This window comes from Oreochromis aureus, linkage group 14, assembly GCF_013358895.1.
Source record: "Oreochromis aureus strain Israel breed Guangdong linkage group 14, ZZ_aureus, whole genome shotgun sequence".
Taxonomy (NCBI): Eukaryota; Metazoa; Chordata; class Actinopteri; order Cichliformes; family Cichlidae; genus Oreochromis; species Oreochromis aureus.
The window spans coordinates 32,292,541-32,311,622 of NC_052955.1; the positions used below are offsets into that span (position 1 = coordinate 32,292,541).

The following is a 19,082-nucleotide window of genomic DNA, read 5'->3' on the forward strand; positions in this document are numbered from 1 at the left end:
TTTGCAGGTGGCCAGATTTCCACCAGAGTGGGACCCAGAAGAGGAGCAGAGACCACTTAAGCATGAAGTGTTCTCAAGTGGGAGCGGGCATTTTATAACTAAGACCACCTAGATGACATGAGGTTGTCTGATTTGTTAAGTCACAGGATGCCAAGAGAGGGTCAGAGCTAAGAACAGTGATCCTAAATGTCCATGACGTCAGGGGTGGACAGGGAAGCAGTTGAATGGGCCAAGGAGTGACCCAACATAAATGTATTGCGACCTCTGGTGGTCCAGAGGTCGAGAGTGGGAGTGTGGGGAATAGAAATATTTTATTGCTATTATTTGCTGATATTTTATAATCATCATTACCATTTCATGTGATGTTGCATTCAGATGCATTCAGATGTTCAAATATATTGGTATTATATTAGTCTTTATTACAGGTCCAAAGAAGAACCATTTTAAATGGTTCTGTTGAATCTATAATTTAAATGTTATTAATGCTTTTATGATCTCTGTGTAGAGGGCAGAGACAGGAAAAACTCTCTGTGCTAAAATGAGACAGGAAACGAAACGCGTCTGCAGAGCATGTTTTGCAGAAGTGAAACCGAAAGCAGAGTGAGTGCAAGCCAAAGAGTAGGGTGTTTAGTCAGTCATAATTAGCAGATTAAATATATAGTTCCAGTAAGGTTATTATAGGGAGGATGAGCCTCTGTTCTGGTGAAAGGTCAGAAGGGTAACGGGCTGATGTGAGAGCATTTAAGGCGAGACATATACATACAGACACCAATAGTGAGAGGTCATGACACGACGCAGTATATACAACATGCACGCCCTTGCACGTGTGCGCACTCACACACACACCAGAACAGATCTATTTTGGTAGGGCAGAAATGCAGAAGTGTGTCGAAGTACTTAGAGGAAGTGCACCCGACGAGCGACAGCGAGAGGGGAAGCAACCGACCAAGACAATGTTTTTAGAGCAATGTTAAAGGTCATGGAACATTTTGTGGTTTGGATTGACGTAAGCTGTACTATTGTCTATTTTTGTAAAGAGGGGGCTTTGTTATTGTACCCATATAAAACCTTGTCTCATGATTGTAAGTTCAGTTCAACACTGATTGGGTTGTTGAACTCACACATGTGTTCATTAAAATGCCGTCTAAATTGCACACGCCTGGATCTGTGGTTTTTATGGATTCTTCTCTCAACATTGAACCCTAACAGGCCAAATAAGGATTTGGCCAACAACACAATTAAGGATTATATCTCGTCATCTACATCATAATCTCAAACCTCTCAGAGAATTGGAACTGGCAGAAGATCATTATAAATCCAGAAAGGTGTAGCCATATAGTTGCCCAGTGTGCATCTTAATGTCTACAGTGTTCTCAGTGACTATTTTTACACAGTGTCACACACGGCACACTTTTGCGTTCAGTGTTTCATTGTACCAGAGAACGTGACCATCCTGTCATGCTCCAAAAATGAGGAGTGTGTGCGCACTACGCTTTACCTGTTTAACGACCTTCTCTCATGTGACAAAAAGGAATTCAGCTTCAGATTCCACAGAGTGACTCACTAAATGCGTCAGGTATGCTCAGTGGCCATTGAATAGCTTTGATTGATGTCATCTAATTTTCCCTTCTCATAAGTACCAGTAGAGTAAAAGTTAAGAAAACAAACAAGAGTTTCAGGTTTGACTGAAATGAAACTGAAACAACTGACGATACATTTAAAAAGATGCAAAGAAGGGTGTCAGGTCACAGTGGAGCATCGACATCAGGAGCAAAGGTAGGCTGCTGGGTTGTTGCTATCTTTAATTTCATTTTTTTGCTGTTTTAAAATATATATTATAAAAATATAATTATAAACAGTTCCTGACTTATTTTTTTCACTAGTAAAATATTGTGACTTAGAGATTAAAATTTAGGCATTTTACAGAAGACTGAATAAAAAAAAAAAATCAGCAATGAATCTTAACATTTTAAAACTTGGAGTTTCATTTAAGACAAGATTTCCTAGGATATTGACCATTGATTCATAATACAGAACAAAGAAAGGTCGGATAAATCAGCAGCTTTTCAATCATCCCATCAATTGCTCGTTAACTCACTTTTATTTCTGGATAAACTAAAGAATTGATAATAAATATATAGGAAATCAACTGTGAGGTAAAGACTTGGATAATCTAGAGAAAACCTCCAGTTAGTGATGGTAAATTTGATTCTTTTTATTGAATCGAGTTTTAATGAGTCACTCACCAAAGTGAATCGGGTTTCTTGAGTCATTTGAGTCACTGAGTCAGTTGACCAGAGAGTGCAAAAATGTATATTTTCACTCAAACTTAATTTGTTTATCTTTTAATGTAAATCCTACTGCTAAGATGAATGATTGTAAAAGAAAACAACTATTTTCTTTAGAGCAAAAAAGAACAAAAAAATTCTAAAGGGAACATTTATTAATTTTTATTTTATTTGTATTTTCCTTAAGCAGTTCGATGGGGAACATTAGACACCAATGGTTCACTAGAGCTCAATGGATAAAGAATGATTAAATGCGCACTGTTGTGAGTTACTTACAAAGCTGAGCTTCAATGGATTACAATACGAGATTAAACTGTAATATCCACTTGGGAAATTATAATATTTCCAAGGAAACAGTGTCGTTTTCAGTTCCATAAATCTGTCTTGGTCATGTTATAACCTACTATGCTATTTTCATATGACTTATGCAAAAAAGAAACATGCTTTATTATTTTGGTCAAGTGAACAAGGCAATAAAATCTTTTTTAAATTATTATATGCATGGAATGGAATTTGCACTCTGTGAAAACTACAGAGAGGAATGTTTTAATTTCAAGTTTGACAACATAACAATGGAATTGTGTCATGGCCATTATGCTCAAATCTAGACACAAAGATACAACAGTGTGCCCGTCTTGGTGTCACAGTAACACTATATTGCAGCATCTGGATTACAGGTTAAAAGCAGAGCAAAATTTATTGGTAAAACAAGGGCGCTGTCCTCAGTCAGAGACCATTCCAGGAAAGACTATTCAGTGGCCGCCTGGCAACCTGGTTATGGTGGGTTCATCATGTGCAGTATGTGTTTAGAGGGCAACTGTTGAATCTGTTATCAGTGGCATTACTACATGGTTTGATAATCTTTCTGCCAAGCCCAGATCTTAAATTCAAAATCTGTTAAAAATTGCTGGAAAGATAATTATGATGCTCCCTTGATATTCCACCAAGAGATATTTGATATTAACAAAGGTAGGACAATTTGCCACTAAATTTTAGCTGTTAAAGTGTGCTTGTTGGTCACATTCACAAAGGTAGGATGGTTTGGCACTTAATTTTACCCGTCAGAGTATTTTTCTAGCTAATATTCACAAAGGTAGGACGGTTTGCCACTTAATTTCGTGCTGTGCGCATGCGCAGAAAACAACGGGTAGGATGGTTTGTCAGGTAGGATGGATTCCCAGAACACCTGGCAACCCAGTTGTCTTCACCCTTCCCAGTGTGGTGAATTTTTTAGCTCTTTTTTTGTTTGTGTGAAATTATTTTTTTAACCATTTGACTTGAAGTTGATTTAAGTAGATATATCTTTGTGATATGAACACATGGGAAACAAATGATCATTTAGCCATTTATTTTTAGCTCAAAATGACAACATTAACATAATAAAACAGGTCTTTTTCTTAAACAGAAGCCTCTCATGCTTAACTTTTGAGAATATAAGTAAATCTTTCTTTAAAAGAACTCTGTCCTGCTTAACTTAAAATTATATAAATTAATAGAAAACAATAGAACGAAAAACATTCTTGTAACAGTGCACATTTAGTGCATTTAGCGCAACTGGCTTCAGTTGAGGCATTATTTCAGCTTTTCTAATGCTAATCAGCTGCTCCTGTTTGTAAACCCGCTTGTTCCCATGATTACGCATCATAACTCATCATCATTATTCCTCTATGTATTACTTTTATGTATTAGTCATCTATTTGTTGTAATCATCTATCCTTGCAGTTGTTTATTACACAAAATAAATTATAATATCACACCTCTGGCCACATAGTGCTGATATTCACTGCACATGCCCATATTAACCTTAACCAGAGGGTTTAAAAAAAACAAACCAGTGTTTACATACCATATCTGCTTCTGCCGTGGCCTGGTGGACAAAAAATTGGTTAAGGTTCCCCGAGCTTTCACGCCCCTCATGTTCTTCATGTGCCCACCATTAGAAGCATGCCTATGGAAAAAGTGTGCCGGCACACAGTGCAGTGCGCCTTATATGTGTCAAATATATATTTTCTCATCTAAATGTCCACTGAGCTGTGAGCCAGGGGGCGATAAAGTGCCTTAACATTGGTTGCCAACCAAGAAGAAGAAGAAGAAGAAGAAGCTGTGAGCCAGGAGGGAGGGGGTGAATCAGTGAGTAATTCGTAACAGGAAGGGAGGGGGTGAGTCAGTGAGTCAGTGATTCGTTCAACTCGTTTGAGCTGTGAGCCAGAAGGGAGGGGGTGAGTGATTCGCCTTACGCTATGATTCAGCACAGCGAGGGGGTGAGTGATTCAGTGATTTGTTCAACTTGTTTGAGCTGTGAGCCAGGAGGAAGGGGGTTAGTGAGTCCTGAGTCCTTATGCTATGATTCAGCACAGCAAGGGAGGGGGTGAGTACCTCAAATGTGCTGTTAGCATGCTAGCTGAGCGATGCTACTGTGAACCGAGGAGTTATTGTCTTGATGTGAGCTTCTACTCAGGTTTTTTTCTTCCAGTTCAGAGCAGGAATGTTTTTGTTAATAAACTGGCTGTTGTTTATTTCCCCACAATTTTAATTATAAGCTAGATATATTTCTACTAATGGAATTAGTTTGCTAACAGCAACAGGGATGAGTCAGTGAGTCAGTTGGGCTTGTGAATCATGATTCACGAGTCAGTAAAGTGATTCTCGAGTATTGAACGATTCGTTCACGAATCGAACATCACTACCTCCAGTATCACAAAATCACTCATTTGTAAGCACTATTGCAATGGTGGGAAAGAAAAGCCCCCTTTTCACAGGAAGAAATCTCCAGCAGAACCAGTCCTCCAGCCGACTGCCTCAACCAGTTGGAGAGGTGAGGAGAAAAATAAAAGAACATCAAAAGCAAGACTAGGACAGGACAAAACACAGGATGCAAAAGAAAAGACAAGAAATGAATGACACGCTGCAGTGGTATATATGTGTTTAAGACTCAAAAACAGAAAAAAATCATTGTGTCTTGGGCTTTGATTAGATGTTATATAAAGTTGTGTAAATTGAAATACCAGTATGTAACTTTAGGCTTTACGTCTAGTCTTTCACAAGTTGTAGAACAACAAGTTGTTGCCATTGATCCTGATTGATCCAGGTTGTAGGGTGTGCACAGCCGTGCATGAACTATGTGTAGGTGTGTAGAGATATAAACTTAGCTTAACTAAAAGAAAATATAAGAATATCCATAGTCAAACTCTGAAAATAGATCATGCAAATACTGTGAGTATAGTGTGTGTTGGGTCTGCGCTTCCACAGGCCCCACTGGTTTAGACTTATTCCCATTAACGAAGCAAGGAAGCAAGGCGAACAGCTTTAACCGGTTTTTCACATGCTGCCCTCGGTCTCAGACTACTTTGAAGAAAGAGCTTCCCCTGCAGACTTTTATTCTATGACTTAGTTTACACAAACACTTATTGTAATGAGTGTTTGTGTTTAATGACAACAATTTGACTCCAACAGTGTGTTTTAGAACTGTAATGATTCATTCAGTATCTAAAATAACTTAACTGAAAAACAAATTCGGCATATATGCTTTAATAAATATTATAACATTATACAGCTTGTGGGGCTGACAGAATGGGTTCACACGCGGACTCAGGAAATCTGTGTACAAAGTCTATTAGACACAAAAACACCAGGTGAACTGTAATCACAGGTGTGTAGGTAGGTCAAGGGCAGGGGCCCATAATGAGCTCCCTTCTTCTCCTGCCCTCTGCGGGCAGGGGAAGAAGACAAGACACTCCATGCCCGCTCCACACAGGTCCCACAATGAACAATCCACACAATGTCCACTCCGAAAAACTCGCGACAATCCAGAACACACGGGGGAAGGCTTCAGAAAGATCTAATCACAGGGAAACAAGAGTTAGCAAATGGCAAAAAACACAAGGAACAGCTAGGCAACTCTGAGAACTACTAACAGCAGACTATAATGGTCCAGCAAAGAAAAACACTGAGACGCCATCTTAAATAGTCACTGGAAAGTCGTCAGCCAACGAGCTTCGGGTGTGGAGGATCACAGGTGTGTGGGCCAAGGGCGGGAGCCCGTAATGAGCTCTGCGCAGGCAGGGAGGAGACAGGGAGAGAGCAGAGAAGGGAGTGAGCGAGAACGAGAGAGAGCAGAGATATAAACAGCAAAGCATGCAGCCACACAGAGTCAGCTGGGAGGACACAGAGACCATGATATAGTAGTGATGGGATTTCCGGCTCTTTTTAGAGAACCGGCTGTTTCGGCTCGGCTCACTAAAAAGAGCCGGCTCTTTCGGCTCCGAACCGGCTCTTCAGGTTGTTTTGTTGCTTTAATTAATTTATTATTACAATAATATAAAATTATGCACAAAAGGAATTACTAATGTAAAAAAAGTGGTTTTATTTATATATGTTTATATATAAATATATACAGTGGCCCCTAGAGACACGTACAAACTCCAAAAAGCACGTACAAACTCTAAAACACATTTCTAGCGTTAACTGAACTTCCAAAACAGAGCTACCTAGATTACTTAAATTACACAATTGAAAGCATATGTGTATTGTTTGTGTATTTATACACAAGCACTCATATATATTCAAATAATTAAAAAAAAAAAGTTAATTTACCTCTTACTACCACACACCGGTCGTTGGTACTTGCTGGCTTGTGTAGCCTCTAGGTAACAAAAGCTCAACACTGCGCCTAGCATTCTGGGGCACTTCTGTTGTCTTTTGTACATGTTTTGGAATTTTTACGTGCTTCTGAGGCTGAAAACAGAGATTTTCCGTTGTAAATGCAGAAATGAAGGAAAACGCTGCTAGGAGCATGCCAAAGCAACAGGTGCCAATATATTCCTAAACGTGTAGAAATGTTGGCCAATCAGAAGTCTAGAAGCCTCGGTGGGAAATAGTAAACAAAGATGGGGCATAGAAGCAGAACCGAGTTGTATGTGTGGAGGGACAGTAACTGTGTGTGTATATGTAAGCATTTAAACACTGCAGAGAGTACAATTAACAGTAACAGTATTGTAGAAATTCATTTCACCGAAACAAAACGGTGTGACATCAAAAAAGGCGCACATCTTTGACGCTGCGTTTTCTCTGTTTTCCTCATCCACGCGTACATGCAAAAACGGAGTTTTCGAAAATAGACATTTTTAGAAATCTCCGTTTTCAAAAATACCCGGGTACGTGTGGATGTAGCCTGAGTTTTTATGTGTTTTGGAGTTTTTACGTGCTTCTGAGTTTTTACATGTTTTGGAGTATGTACTTGCTGCTTTGTCTCTAGGGGCCACCGTAAATATTCTTTTATTTATTCACTCCACATAAAATGTAATAAATAAATCATAAAATACAAAAACCAACTAGTCACTGTTCAACTTTTAACTATTTAAATTTTCAGCTTTTCCTTTTAAACAAATTTAAAATGAAACAACACAAAACCCTGCAAACCACAACACAATTAAATATAAATTAAGATATGAAAAAGAAGATGCATATTCTCTGTCATATGGGCCTGCATGAATAAACTTTCTGAATCCTTTATCATCTGCAACTGAAAATAGTTGTGGATGATTACTATACCTTTTTAATGTGACGTTGTTGTCCCTGGCTCTCTTTCTGTCTCTCCCTCCCGCTCTGTTCCTCTGCTAGTGCGACTGTAACTACCGCCCCTCCCCCCTCTGCCCAGCGCAAAGCTCGTGTGCGGAGTGAAGCGGAAAAAAAAGTGCGAGAGAGAGAGGGTGAGAGAAAGGAAAAAAAACCCCCAAGGCTCGCGATAAGGAGCCGGCTTGCGTCGTTCACTTCAAAGATCCGGCTCTAAGAGCCATTTCGTTCGCGAACGACCCATCACTATGACATAGCTAAATGTTGCTACTTCAAGTTAATTAGGATAACTATAAAATGACCAGTTATTTTACTAGTTATTTTTTTTTTACTTTTATTTTACTAGGTTTTTTTCCCATTTATTACTGTAAACTTTATAAAAGTATAATCTTACTGACACAGAACTCTGCCTTTTTAACGTCTTGTTTTCATCTGTCTCTGTGTGCAAGACTGTAGCATATAATCTGTACCACTAGAGAGTGCATATTCACTGTCCAAACACCTGCAGTATAAGTAATATAGAGATTTAAATTCAGACATTCCACTATAGCTCTAATTTAAAAAAAAAAACAAAGAAAAAAAAAAACAATAATTTCTGAAAACTCAAAATTCCCCACAAGATTGTAAACTTGAATCTAAGCCTCATCAATAAAGTGGAACAGAAAAATAGCGAGTAAATCAGGGTTAAAATGTTAAATGTTGATGTTTTTTGTCTTATACTATGATAAGGCCGGTGTGCAGACAATATCTGTATGTTAATTTTTTTTTTTTATTAAAGTGAATTAGTTTTGAATCACCCTCACAGATTACTTATTTTATTCTTTATCGATGAAGATGGAAAAAATAATGCACAATGGAAAATAATATACTGTAAATCAAAATCTGCTGATCACATTTTCCGGTTTGTGTATGTATTTTTACCACCAGTTAACTTCTTGCTTGTTTGCACCTTATCAGTCCCCTACAGATACTCAACTCAACTCATCCAACATGTTTTGTCACTGTGGCCGGTCTTTCACAACTTACCGAGGCATGAGAATTCACCAGGGAAGGAATGGCTGCACACCAAAGGGAATGAGGATCCCCGAAAGTAAGCAATTCAGTTTTCATATGCCGAACTTTACGGGATTGCAAATCAGAGGAGAGCCTTCCACAGACATGTGGAAAGCTCTCATCAAATAAAGCTGGCTACAATAGTGAATATGTACCATGGCTTTCTTCTTACAGTTTTAAAACAAAACTTCATATATAAAAAAGACAAGAAAAAAACATAATTGATAACTGATCCTTGTGAAAACACACATTTTTTCCTTATTAAAATAAATCAAACACAAAAAGAGCAGCACAATAAAGCAAAAGTGAAAATAAATGTTATCTAACGTATCAAACAAAAGCAAGACAAATATGAAGATATTCTTCACCCCACCTTTGACCAGTCAGACAAGCCACAGTAACAAGAGAGTTCGATGATTAACTTAATTCATGACGGGAAACAAAAACAATATGAAGTATTGTAATCACTGATCTTTTTTTTTTACAGGAGTATATAACGAATTGAGACACATGATGGAATTGGAACAAAGGAATAGAGATCAAGAGAGACAAGAACAAGAGAGAGAAGAACAAGAGAGACAAGAACAAGAGAGACAAGAACGAGAGAGACAAGAACGGAAGAGACAAGAACGAGAGAGACGAGAACGAGAGAAAGAACGAGTGAGCCAAACACAAATGATAGAACAAATGAGAGAACAACGAGAGGGACTAGAACTAGTTATAGAACAAATGACAGAAGAACATGAGAGAAAAAAACAAGAGATGGAAGAAGAGAAAAAAAAATACAGAGAGAAAAAAAAGAGATGGAAGAAATGAGAGAAGAACGAGAGAGACAAACACAAATGATAAAACAAATGAAAGAAGAACAAGAGAGACAAGAACGTGAGAGACAAGAATGTGAGAGAGAACGAGAGGGACAAGCACAAATGATAAAACAAATGAAAGAAGAACAAGAGAGAGCAAAACAAGAGATGGAAGAAATGAGAGAAGAAAGAGAGAGACAAACACAAATGATAAAACAAATGAAACAAGAACGAGAGAGACAAGAACGTGAGAGACAAGAATGTGAGAGAGAACGAGAGGGACAAGCACAAATGATAAAACAAATGAAAGAAGAACAAGAGAGAGCAAAACAAGAGATGGAAGAAATGAGAGAAGAAAGAGAGAGACAAACACAAATGATAAAACAAATGAAACAAGAAAGAGAGAGACAAGAACGTGAGAGACAAGAATGTGAGAGAGAACGAGAGGGACAAGCACAAATGATAAAACAAATGAAAGAAGAACAAGAGAGAGCAAAACAAGAGATGGAAGAAATGAGAGAAGAAAGAGAGAGACAAACACAAATGATAAAACAAATGAAACAGGAAAGAGAGAGACAAGAACGTGAGAGACAAGAATGTGAGAGAGAACGAGAGGGACAAGCACAAATGATAAAACAAATGAAAGAAGAACAAGAGAGAGCAAAACAAGAGATGGAAGAAATGAGAGAAGAACGAGAGAGACAAACACAAATGATAAAACAAATGAAACAAGAACAAGAGAGACAAGAACGTGAGAGACAAGAATGTGAGAGAGAACGAGAGGGACAAGCACAAATGATAAAACAAATGAAAGAAGAACAAGAGAGAGCAAAACAAGAGATGGAAGAAATGAGAGAAGAACGAGAGAGACAAACACAAATGATAAAACAAATGAGACAAGAACAAGAGAGACAAGAACAAGAGAGACAAGAATGTGAGAGAGAACGAGAGGGACAAGCACAAATGATAAAACAAATGAAAGAAGAACAAGAGAGAGCAAAACAAGAGATGGAAGAAATGAGAGAAGAACGAGAGAGACAAACACAAATGATAAAACAAATGAGACAAGAACAAGAGAGACAAGAACGTGAGAGACAAGAATGTGAGAGAGAACGAGAGGGACAAGCACAAATGATAAAACAAGTGAAAGAAGAACAAGAGAGAGCAAAACAAGAGATGGAAGAAATGAGAGAAGAAAGAGAGAGACAAACACAAATGATAAAACAAATGAAACAAGAACGTGAGAGACAAGAATGTGAGAGAGAACGAGAGGGACAAGCACAAATGATAAAACAAATGAAAGAAGAACAAGAGAGAGCAAAACAAGAGATGGAAGAAATGAGAGAAGAAAGAGAGAGACAAACACAAATGATAAAACAAATGAAACAAGAACAAGAGAGACAAGAACGTGAGAGACAAGAATGTGAGAGAGAACGAGAGGGACAAGCACAAATGATAAAACAAGTGAAAGAAGAACAAGAGAGAGCAAAACAAGAGATGGAAGAAATGAGAGAAGAAAGAGAGAGACAAACACAAATGATAAAACAAATGAAACAAGAACGAGAGAGACAAGAACGTGAGAGACAAGAATGTGAGAGAGAACGAGAGGGACAAGCACAAATGATAAAACAAGTGAAAGAAGAACAAGAGAGATCAAAACAAGAGATGGAAGAAATGAGAGAAGAAAGAGAGAGACAAACACAAATGATAAAACAAATGAAACAAGAACGAGAGAGACAAGAACGTGAGAGACAAGAATGTGAGAGAGAACGAGAGGGACAAGCACAAATGATAAAACAAATGAAAGAAGAACAAGAGAGAGCAAAACAAGAGATGGAAGAAATGAGAGAAGAAAGAGAGAGACAAACACAAATGATAAAACAAATGAAACAAGAACGAGAGAGACAAGAACGTCAGAGACAAGAATGTGAGAGAGAACGAGAGGGACAAGCACAAATGATAAAACAAGTGAAAGAAGAACAAGAGAGAGCAAAACAAGAGATGGAAGAAATGAGAGAAGAACGAGAGAGACAAACAGAAATGATAAAACAAATGAAACAAGAACAAGAGAGAGAAAAAGAAGAGATGGAACAAATGGGAGAAGAACGAGAGAGAGAAAAAGAAGAGATGGAACAAATGGGAGAAGAACCAGAGAGAGAACAAATGGGAGAAGAACCAGAGAGAGAAAAAGAAGAGATGGAACAAATGAGAGAACCACAGAGAGAAAAACAAGAGATGGAACAAATGGGAGATGAAACAGAGAGAGATAAACAAGAGATGGAACAGATGAGAGAAGAACCAGAGAGAGAAAAAGAAGAGATGGAACAAATGGGAGAAGAACCAGAGAGCGAAAAACAAGAAATGGAACAAATGGGACAAGAACCAGAGAGAGAAAAACAAGAGATGGGACAAACTGGAGAAGAACCAGAGAGCGAAAAACAAGAAATGGAACAAATGGGAGAAGACCCAGAGAGAGAAAAAGAAGAGATGGAACAAATGGGAGAAGAACCAGAGAGAGAAAAAGAAGAGATGGAACAAATGGGAGAAGAACCAGAGAGCGAAAAACAAGAGATGGGACAAATTGGAGAAGAACCAGGGAGAGAAGAATGAGAGACACAAGAACGAGTGAGACAAGAACGAGAGTCAACCGTCTTGTTCTCTCTTCTAGTCACTTGGAGGCATGACGACTTCTTGCTGGAATTAAGTGGGTTCATTGGAAGAAAATTGCAATTGTTTTGTCTTTCATAACACGCCGCTCATGTGAAATACCAATTAGGTGAAACTGGATAATCTTCCACGCCACACTTATGTGGTTGGGAAACACTGGCTTAAATTATCTCACTGGTGTTTTTAAAGAATTGACATTGTCTATGTAGCAATCAATCAGGATTTGGCTTATCTCACTGGTGTTTTTAAAGAATTGACATTGTCTATGTAGCAATCAATCAGGATTTGGCTTACAGGATGTTTAACTCCACAGATCCTTCTTGTTACTCCACACGTCTGTTAAACAATTTGTCTTAATGGGTAATTTAGATACTATAAACTGAGGCTTTCTTCCTTCTATGTGTGCTATTTGTGGTTTCTACTCTTCTACATAAGTCACTTAAAATATTGTAATTAGAGGCTATGACCAATATTTGTAGACAGACACAAAAGAAAATCTAAAAAAACTACCATTTAGGGAATATTTGTTCCATATATTTTTACGGTGTTGGTAATGATAAAACAATAAAATATCTTTAAAAACTTATTTGTTTTGTTTTGTTCTTTAATTTTTTTTAAAAATCCACAGCTTAATGGAAGCAGCTGTACATTGACTCCTTTTCTCTTCCTTTAGCCCTAGGAGCAACAAATCTCAAGAGCACCTGGCTGCAGCCACTGGGGAGCGCCATATTACAACCTCCACATTAACCGGAAACACGTGACCTCCACACTAACCGGAAACATGTGACCTCCACACTAAGTGGAAACACGTAACTTCAGTTAAATCGACTTTGACAACGAAAACGAAATTGTGTTGTTTTTTTTACTATTCATGCTGCTGATAAATAAATTTGGTTCTAAGTGTTTTTTAACACTCTGGGTTTATTAACCCTTTAAAGCCGGTCGGAGCGGGCACGCTCCATTTTGCGTTAGTATTTTTAAATCCCCGTAGAACCGGAACCACGTAAGCTAGGGCAATAATTTTTTTGCATATGAAACCGGAGCAGTTGTACTTACATCTTATGCCATAAGCTTGTCCTAGGTCACGGTTTCCTTCCACATATAGCTTTGCAAAAATTGCATAAAAAGCGCTTGCAGGAACAAAAACATAATATTCCAGAAACACGCTTTGCCGATCCGATATCTGTTCATAACACTTCCTACATTGGATAGGGCTTCAATGGCTTCAGCGTCACGCCGCAGTGCATTGTGGGATTGCGGCGCCATGTCGGAAGGCCACAAATCAAAACAAACACACTGTGTTGGAAGCGGGACTGCCAGAACCTTGCTTAAAATCAATGCAAAAGACAAAGGGCTGTATCGTGACCGATTGCGCCAAGAGATGGTACTTGGAAAAAATAGCGTGCATCGGTAATGTGGACCCGTATGAAAAAAGGCAGTGGAGCGGAAACCCAGACAGCCTACCGCCGTTGTCCTATCCCGATATCTTCGTGTACCCTGTCTGTGGAGTCGGCGCATACACAGCGAATCATTTTCGGAATTAGAAATTCCTGGAGACACACATCTAGTTCACAAACGGTTGGGTACAAGATTTGGCCGTTTTTAAGCCTCCACGTTGTGAGTACTTTGACCATATTACCAAGATAAAGCCAGAGGTTGCCAGCTGTGCATTGCCATGTAAATAGTTTGCATTTCATGTGTATGTACTTGCTAAGTACATGTGAACAGATCTTGAATAAAAAAAATAAACATACTTTTCTTTTCTGTTTCATATTTCATATGCTGGTTTGCCTGCAATAATGCCAAATAATAAGCTACTCCGTCAACATGACATGGTTCTGCAGCATCACACATTAGGATGTTTTATCTAATTATCTATGACCTCAGCGCATTCGAAATACACTAAAAGCCTATTAAGAGAGATATGAATTTATTTAGAACTCACCGGAAAGAAAATGCTGCGAGCAAACCGACAAAAAATTGGGGATGGCAGAGAACTCGATATCCGCTCATCTGACCGCTGCAATCCAAGCCTGACGCCTTCGTTTAGTAATATTGGATACATGAAATCCCTCCCGTTGCCTCCAGGAGGGGAAACGATGAAAAGAGAGCCCATTTTCCAGCTTCTTGCCTTTCCTATCGTGTAATCTAACGTTGCAACCGACAACACAGCATGTACGAACCATAGCTGACGCTTCCGTGTACTTTCTTTGGCCTACTGTCATGGCGGGAGGGGGCGTGGCCCAGCTCCCGTGACATCACGCTCCAAAGCCCTATTAGACGTCAGCGCGAACGAATGCACGTTCGCCATTACTTGCCCGAAACCGGAAGTGACGTCATTTCGCGGAAAATGTAGTTTTTTACTTGTAGGCCTTATAAGCCTATACTGGTGTTTTTAAAAGTCATCTTTGACTTCATGCTTTTCTGAATAGTTTCTGGGATGCTTAGAACTCAAATTGCACTGCTTTAAATAGTTTATTTTGATCAGGGGTCAGGGTGGGGGTTTTGCCTGGGGGGATTGCCCCCCACACCCCCTTTGCCAAGCTTAAAAACTGACATCTTGTGCATGTACGAGCACGCGCGCATGCACTCTCATGCACGCGCTTTCTCTCTTCCGAAAAGGGGCACTTCCTGTGGTCCACTGCCCATGCTCTGTCTCCTCCTACTGGGCGTGTTTTAAAGAAAATAGCTATATATTGGAGCAAAAAGGGTTAGGTTTTTATAGTGTTTTTCATGGGATACCCTCCGCACTTTCAGCAAGAATTTCCACCTCCAACTGTGGCCTTCACATCAGACATACGAGCTGCCTCTGACCCTCTAGGTATGTCTGCAGATATCCGATCTTCAGCACTCCATCAAGAGTCTACAGAGACTGATTTTAATTTTGCGTTTAGAGGTGTGTGCGGGTATGTTTATTCAATTAAATATAGTGATGGAAAAGTGACCCTGTGTGTAGATTCTGGTGAGGGGGAGATTTGGGGAGTTAGCGGGACACACTCTATGTCTATCAAAAACTGGAAACTGTTTCGCTCAGTCGTCTGCCCAGACCTGGATCAGCCGGGGTTCCCGGAGATGCTTTATGTTTCACAATGGTAAATGGTAAATGGCCTGTATTTATATAGCGCCTTTATGGTCCCTAAGGACCCCAAAGCGCTTTACATATCCAGTCATTCACCCATTCACACACACATTCACACACTGGTGATGGTAAGCTACGTTGTAGCCACAGCCACCCTGGGGCGCACTGACAGAGGCGACAATGGGTCAGTCCAACAGGTCCTGAACTCTACCGTGTAGAAGCGGACCGTTTCAATCGTCCTGGCGACGACTTCATTTTTCTTAGTGTGTGTGAAGACAGGGAGGGTGTAATTGCGGACCGGGGCCTTGAAAACTGGAGGTTGAACCCATACCCCCTCACCCTTGAAGAACGTTTATCATGGTTTAAGGATTTGTTTTTTATTCAGTGGTCAGACTGGAGAGCACTGCAGCGGGTGTTTAATGAGGTCGATAAGACTATCAAGAGAGACAAGGTCAACTCTTCTTATGAGAATATTAGGAAGCGTCTTGTATATGATCAGCTCGCACATGGCCCGAAGATTGGTTTACCTTCTGCCATGTTCAGGCCAAAAATCATCAAAAACCCTGAGGACTGAAAAAAAAAACAAACCCACAAATGGTAGGTCATCTATGTGTGAGAGCCGTTGGTATTATACCCGATATTTTTAAAAAATGCAATGTATGGATCTCTTTTAAAGACAACATATGCCGTATTGTGGACCACTCAGAGTCTCCCCCTCCAGCACTGTTAATCCAGACCCCTCCGACTCCTCCCCCCTCTCCAGGATGCTCAAAGGACTCTGCAGGATCACACCCGTCTGAGGAAACGGAAATCAACATTAAACTCGCGACCTTCCACCTGCTGTCAATGGCACTGAATGAGTATGTGCAGGAGATATGTTATGGATGCCAATCCGGTCACCCCAGCCTGCTACAGCACAGTTGCTTGTTTGAATTGCCTGTGTTTTTCTTCGAGACCTACTATGATGAGGTGATGTAAAAGCTCCGGACACCCCGATTCATCCCAGCCATCCGTCTGTTTGTATCCTCATACAGCGTCTGCGAGACTAAAGAACAAATCATCAGCACTGCAGAGCGTCTTCTGTGTGAACTGAGATCAGTGCCGCACATTGTATGCACCATTGATGAGAATGTCAGATACCTGCTAAACACCAATCATCACACCCGTGGTGTTAAATCAGCGCTGCTCCACATGATTGGAAACTACTGGTCTGGGAGACACAAGATTTAATGTACATCTGTTATAAAAAAAACCTTACTGTGCACTACACAGAAAATTAAATAAAAACGTATGTTAACACTTTTTTATGGTCATTTGTATTTGTGTTTTGGTCAAAATTATTATGGAAAACACGCTGAGAAAAATATATCACAACCCCGCACACCCAGGGGGTTTAGGAAGTGTAAAGAAGCTCCGTATTGCTGTCAGTGAGGCAACAGCGTTAAAGCCATCATTACCCAGTGTTGGGAAGGTTACTCTTAAAATGTATTCCACTACAGAATACCGAATACATGCCCCAAAATGTATTCTGTAACGTATTCCGTTACGTTACTCAATGAGAGTAACGTATTCTGAATACTTTGGATTACTTAATATATTATCATGCTGTTTACAACTACCTGAATGTCCTATTGCTGTGATTTATTACTGTTACTGAAGGTCCGCGGCTCCGAACCGTAGTAAAGGGACCTCTGGCTAATACGGTGGGTTCCGTGTCGGGCTGGTAGCCGAAAAATAGCTTTACTTTGTTGTCTGGGTCACTTTGCTTCCGAGAGACAGAGAGAGGCGTTGAAAGGCTGCTCCAACGGAACTTATTTTTTTCCGGAGGAAAACACGAACACAGCGTACAGTCGAGTCTTAATAGCTTACTTACAAATGGGCTGGTCAGGCACTCTTCTTGGCTGCAGTGGTTATTATTATATTTACATGCTTCCAGCTCCCGTTTTTGCTCCGTGACAACTCTGACTTTTCCTTTTTCTCCCTCCCTCGCTCACAGACACATAACGGGTACGGTAGTCCATTCTCGCTGCAGCACGGACTACATTGCCCATCATGCTACATTCTTTAGGGCTATACATGTAGCACTCTGCCTATTAGCTTAGCACAACAACAACAACAACAAAAAAGCGCTCTCTCACCCAGGAAACACGCAGAGAGAGAGCGTCACCCTGTAACCATGGCAACCGTAACGCTGCCGCCTGGAACAACAGAACATAGCTGTCAAACAAACCCAAACAGTCCTGACCCGCGATAATATGAAACAGGAAAGTACCGCCGTGTAATCCATTTATTTCAGCAAAGTAACTGTATTCTGAATACCACCTTTTAAAACGGTAACTGTAACGGAATACAGTTACTCATATTTTGTATTCTAAATACGTAACGGCGGTACATGTATTCCGTTACTCCCCAACACTGTCATTACCTGATGTGGAGCGTTTTTTAAAAGGAGATGACACATATACTCTTCATAAACCTGCAAGGATACATTTCCCCAGAAATAGAGTTTTGGTTAACGGGATTGACAAACAGTTTCAAGCTGATTTGGTTGACATGCGTGAATATTCTGCTGATAATGATAATGTTAGGTAGTTATTGACATGCATAGATGTGTTTTCTAAGTATGCATGGGTTAGGTGCCTTGAAACCAAGACAGGACAGGCTGTTGCTGAGGCTTTTGGTGATATTCTGAGAGAGGGCTGTGTGCCTGAAAAACTCCAAACAGATTTAGGGAAGGAATTTTATAATAAACATTTTAAAAAACTAATGGAGCAGTATAACATCACACATTTTTCAACCTTTAGTGAAATCAAATCATGTGTGGTAGAGCGTTTTAACCGCACCTTAAAGGGGAAAATGTGGAAATACTTAACATAAGTTAACTCGCAAAGATATGTTAATGTGATCCAAGATCTTGTGCAGGCCTATAACATGTCTTATCACAGCTCTATCAAAATGACCCCCTCCGAGGTGTGCAAAGATAATGAGAAAGTAGTCTTTAACACCCTGTACAAAATGAAACCCCAAAAACCGGTAGCTTTTAAATTCAATGTGGGCAATACAGTGAGAATATCTAAACTATGCGGCATATTCCGAAAGGGCTACCATCAGACCTACACAGACGAGTTCTTTACCATAAAGGAGCGTTTAGGAAGAGACCCTCCCATATACAAACTAGAGGATCTCGCAGGAGCTGTAGTGAAAGGTGTATTTTACGAACCTGAGTTACAGCAGGTGACTATTGACAAAAACAAAAGTTTTAAAATAAAGAAAATACTTGACAGAAAAAAAGAGGGCCGGAAAAAGTTAGCGCTGGTCAAATGGCTCGGTTGGCCTTCTCAATTTAATTCATGGATCCCTGAAAAAGACATCATTGAAGTGTGATTAACAGAGACGCCACACCTCTGCATACTTTCATTCTGCATTAGTCAAAGACTGAGGAAGGAGGGAATGGATAAAACAAACAACAACAATGCAGGCTTTTATGTGAGCCTCTTCTCGAATGCTTCAGCACATGTTTATCCAGGCAATAAGATATCTAATTTTAGAACAAAGCTAGCAAAACCTATTGTTTGAAGTGAACCGTATGAGGTTGGTGTTATAGAATTTCAATACCCAAGT

The 19,082-nt window shown here is 39.7% G+C and overlaps 1 protein-coding gene and 1 long non-coding RNA gene across 2 annotated transcripts; one reads left to right on the top strand and one right to left on the bottom strand.

The window, feature by feature from the left end:
• Positions 1 to 5,809: 5,809 nt before the first annotated feature.
• On the bottom strand, positions 5,810 to 7,899 carry LOC120432941. Its single transcript, XR_005608217.1, has 3 exons — positions 7,839 to 7,899; positions 6,203 to 6,338; positions 5,810 to 6,126 (listed from the first exon to the last, which is right to left on the bottom strand). It is a non-coding gene; the product is annotated as an uncharacterized LOC120432941 (long non-coding RNA).
• Positions 7,900 to 9,883: 1,984 nt separating this feature from the next.
• Positions 9,884 to 12,325, top strand: LOC120443538 (trichohyalin-like). The gene has a single exon (XM_039622399.1). The coding sequence runs from the start codon at positions 9,884 to 9,886 to the stop codon at positions 12,323 to 12,325; it is 2,442 nt and encodes an 813-aa protein (XP_039478333.1).
• Positions 12,326 to 19,082: the final 6,757 nt, after the last annotated feature.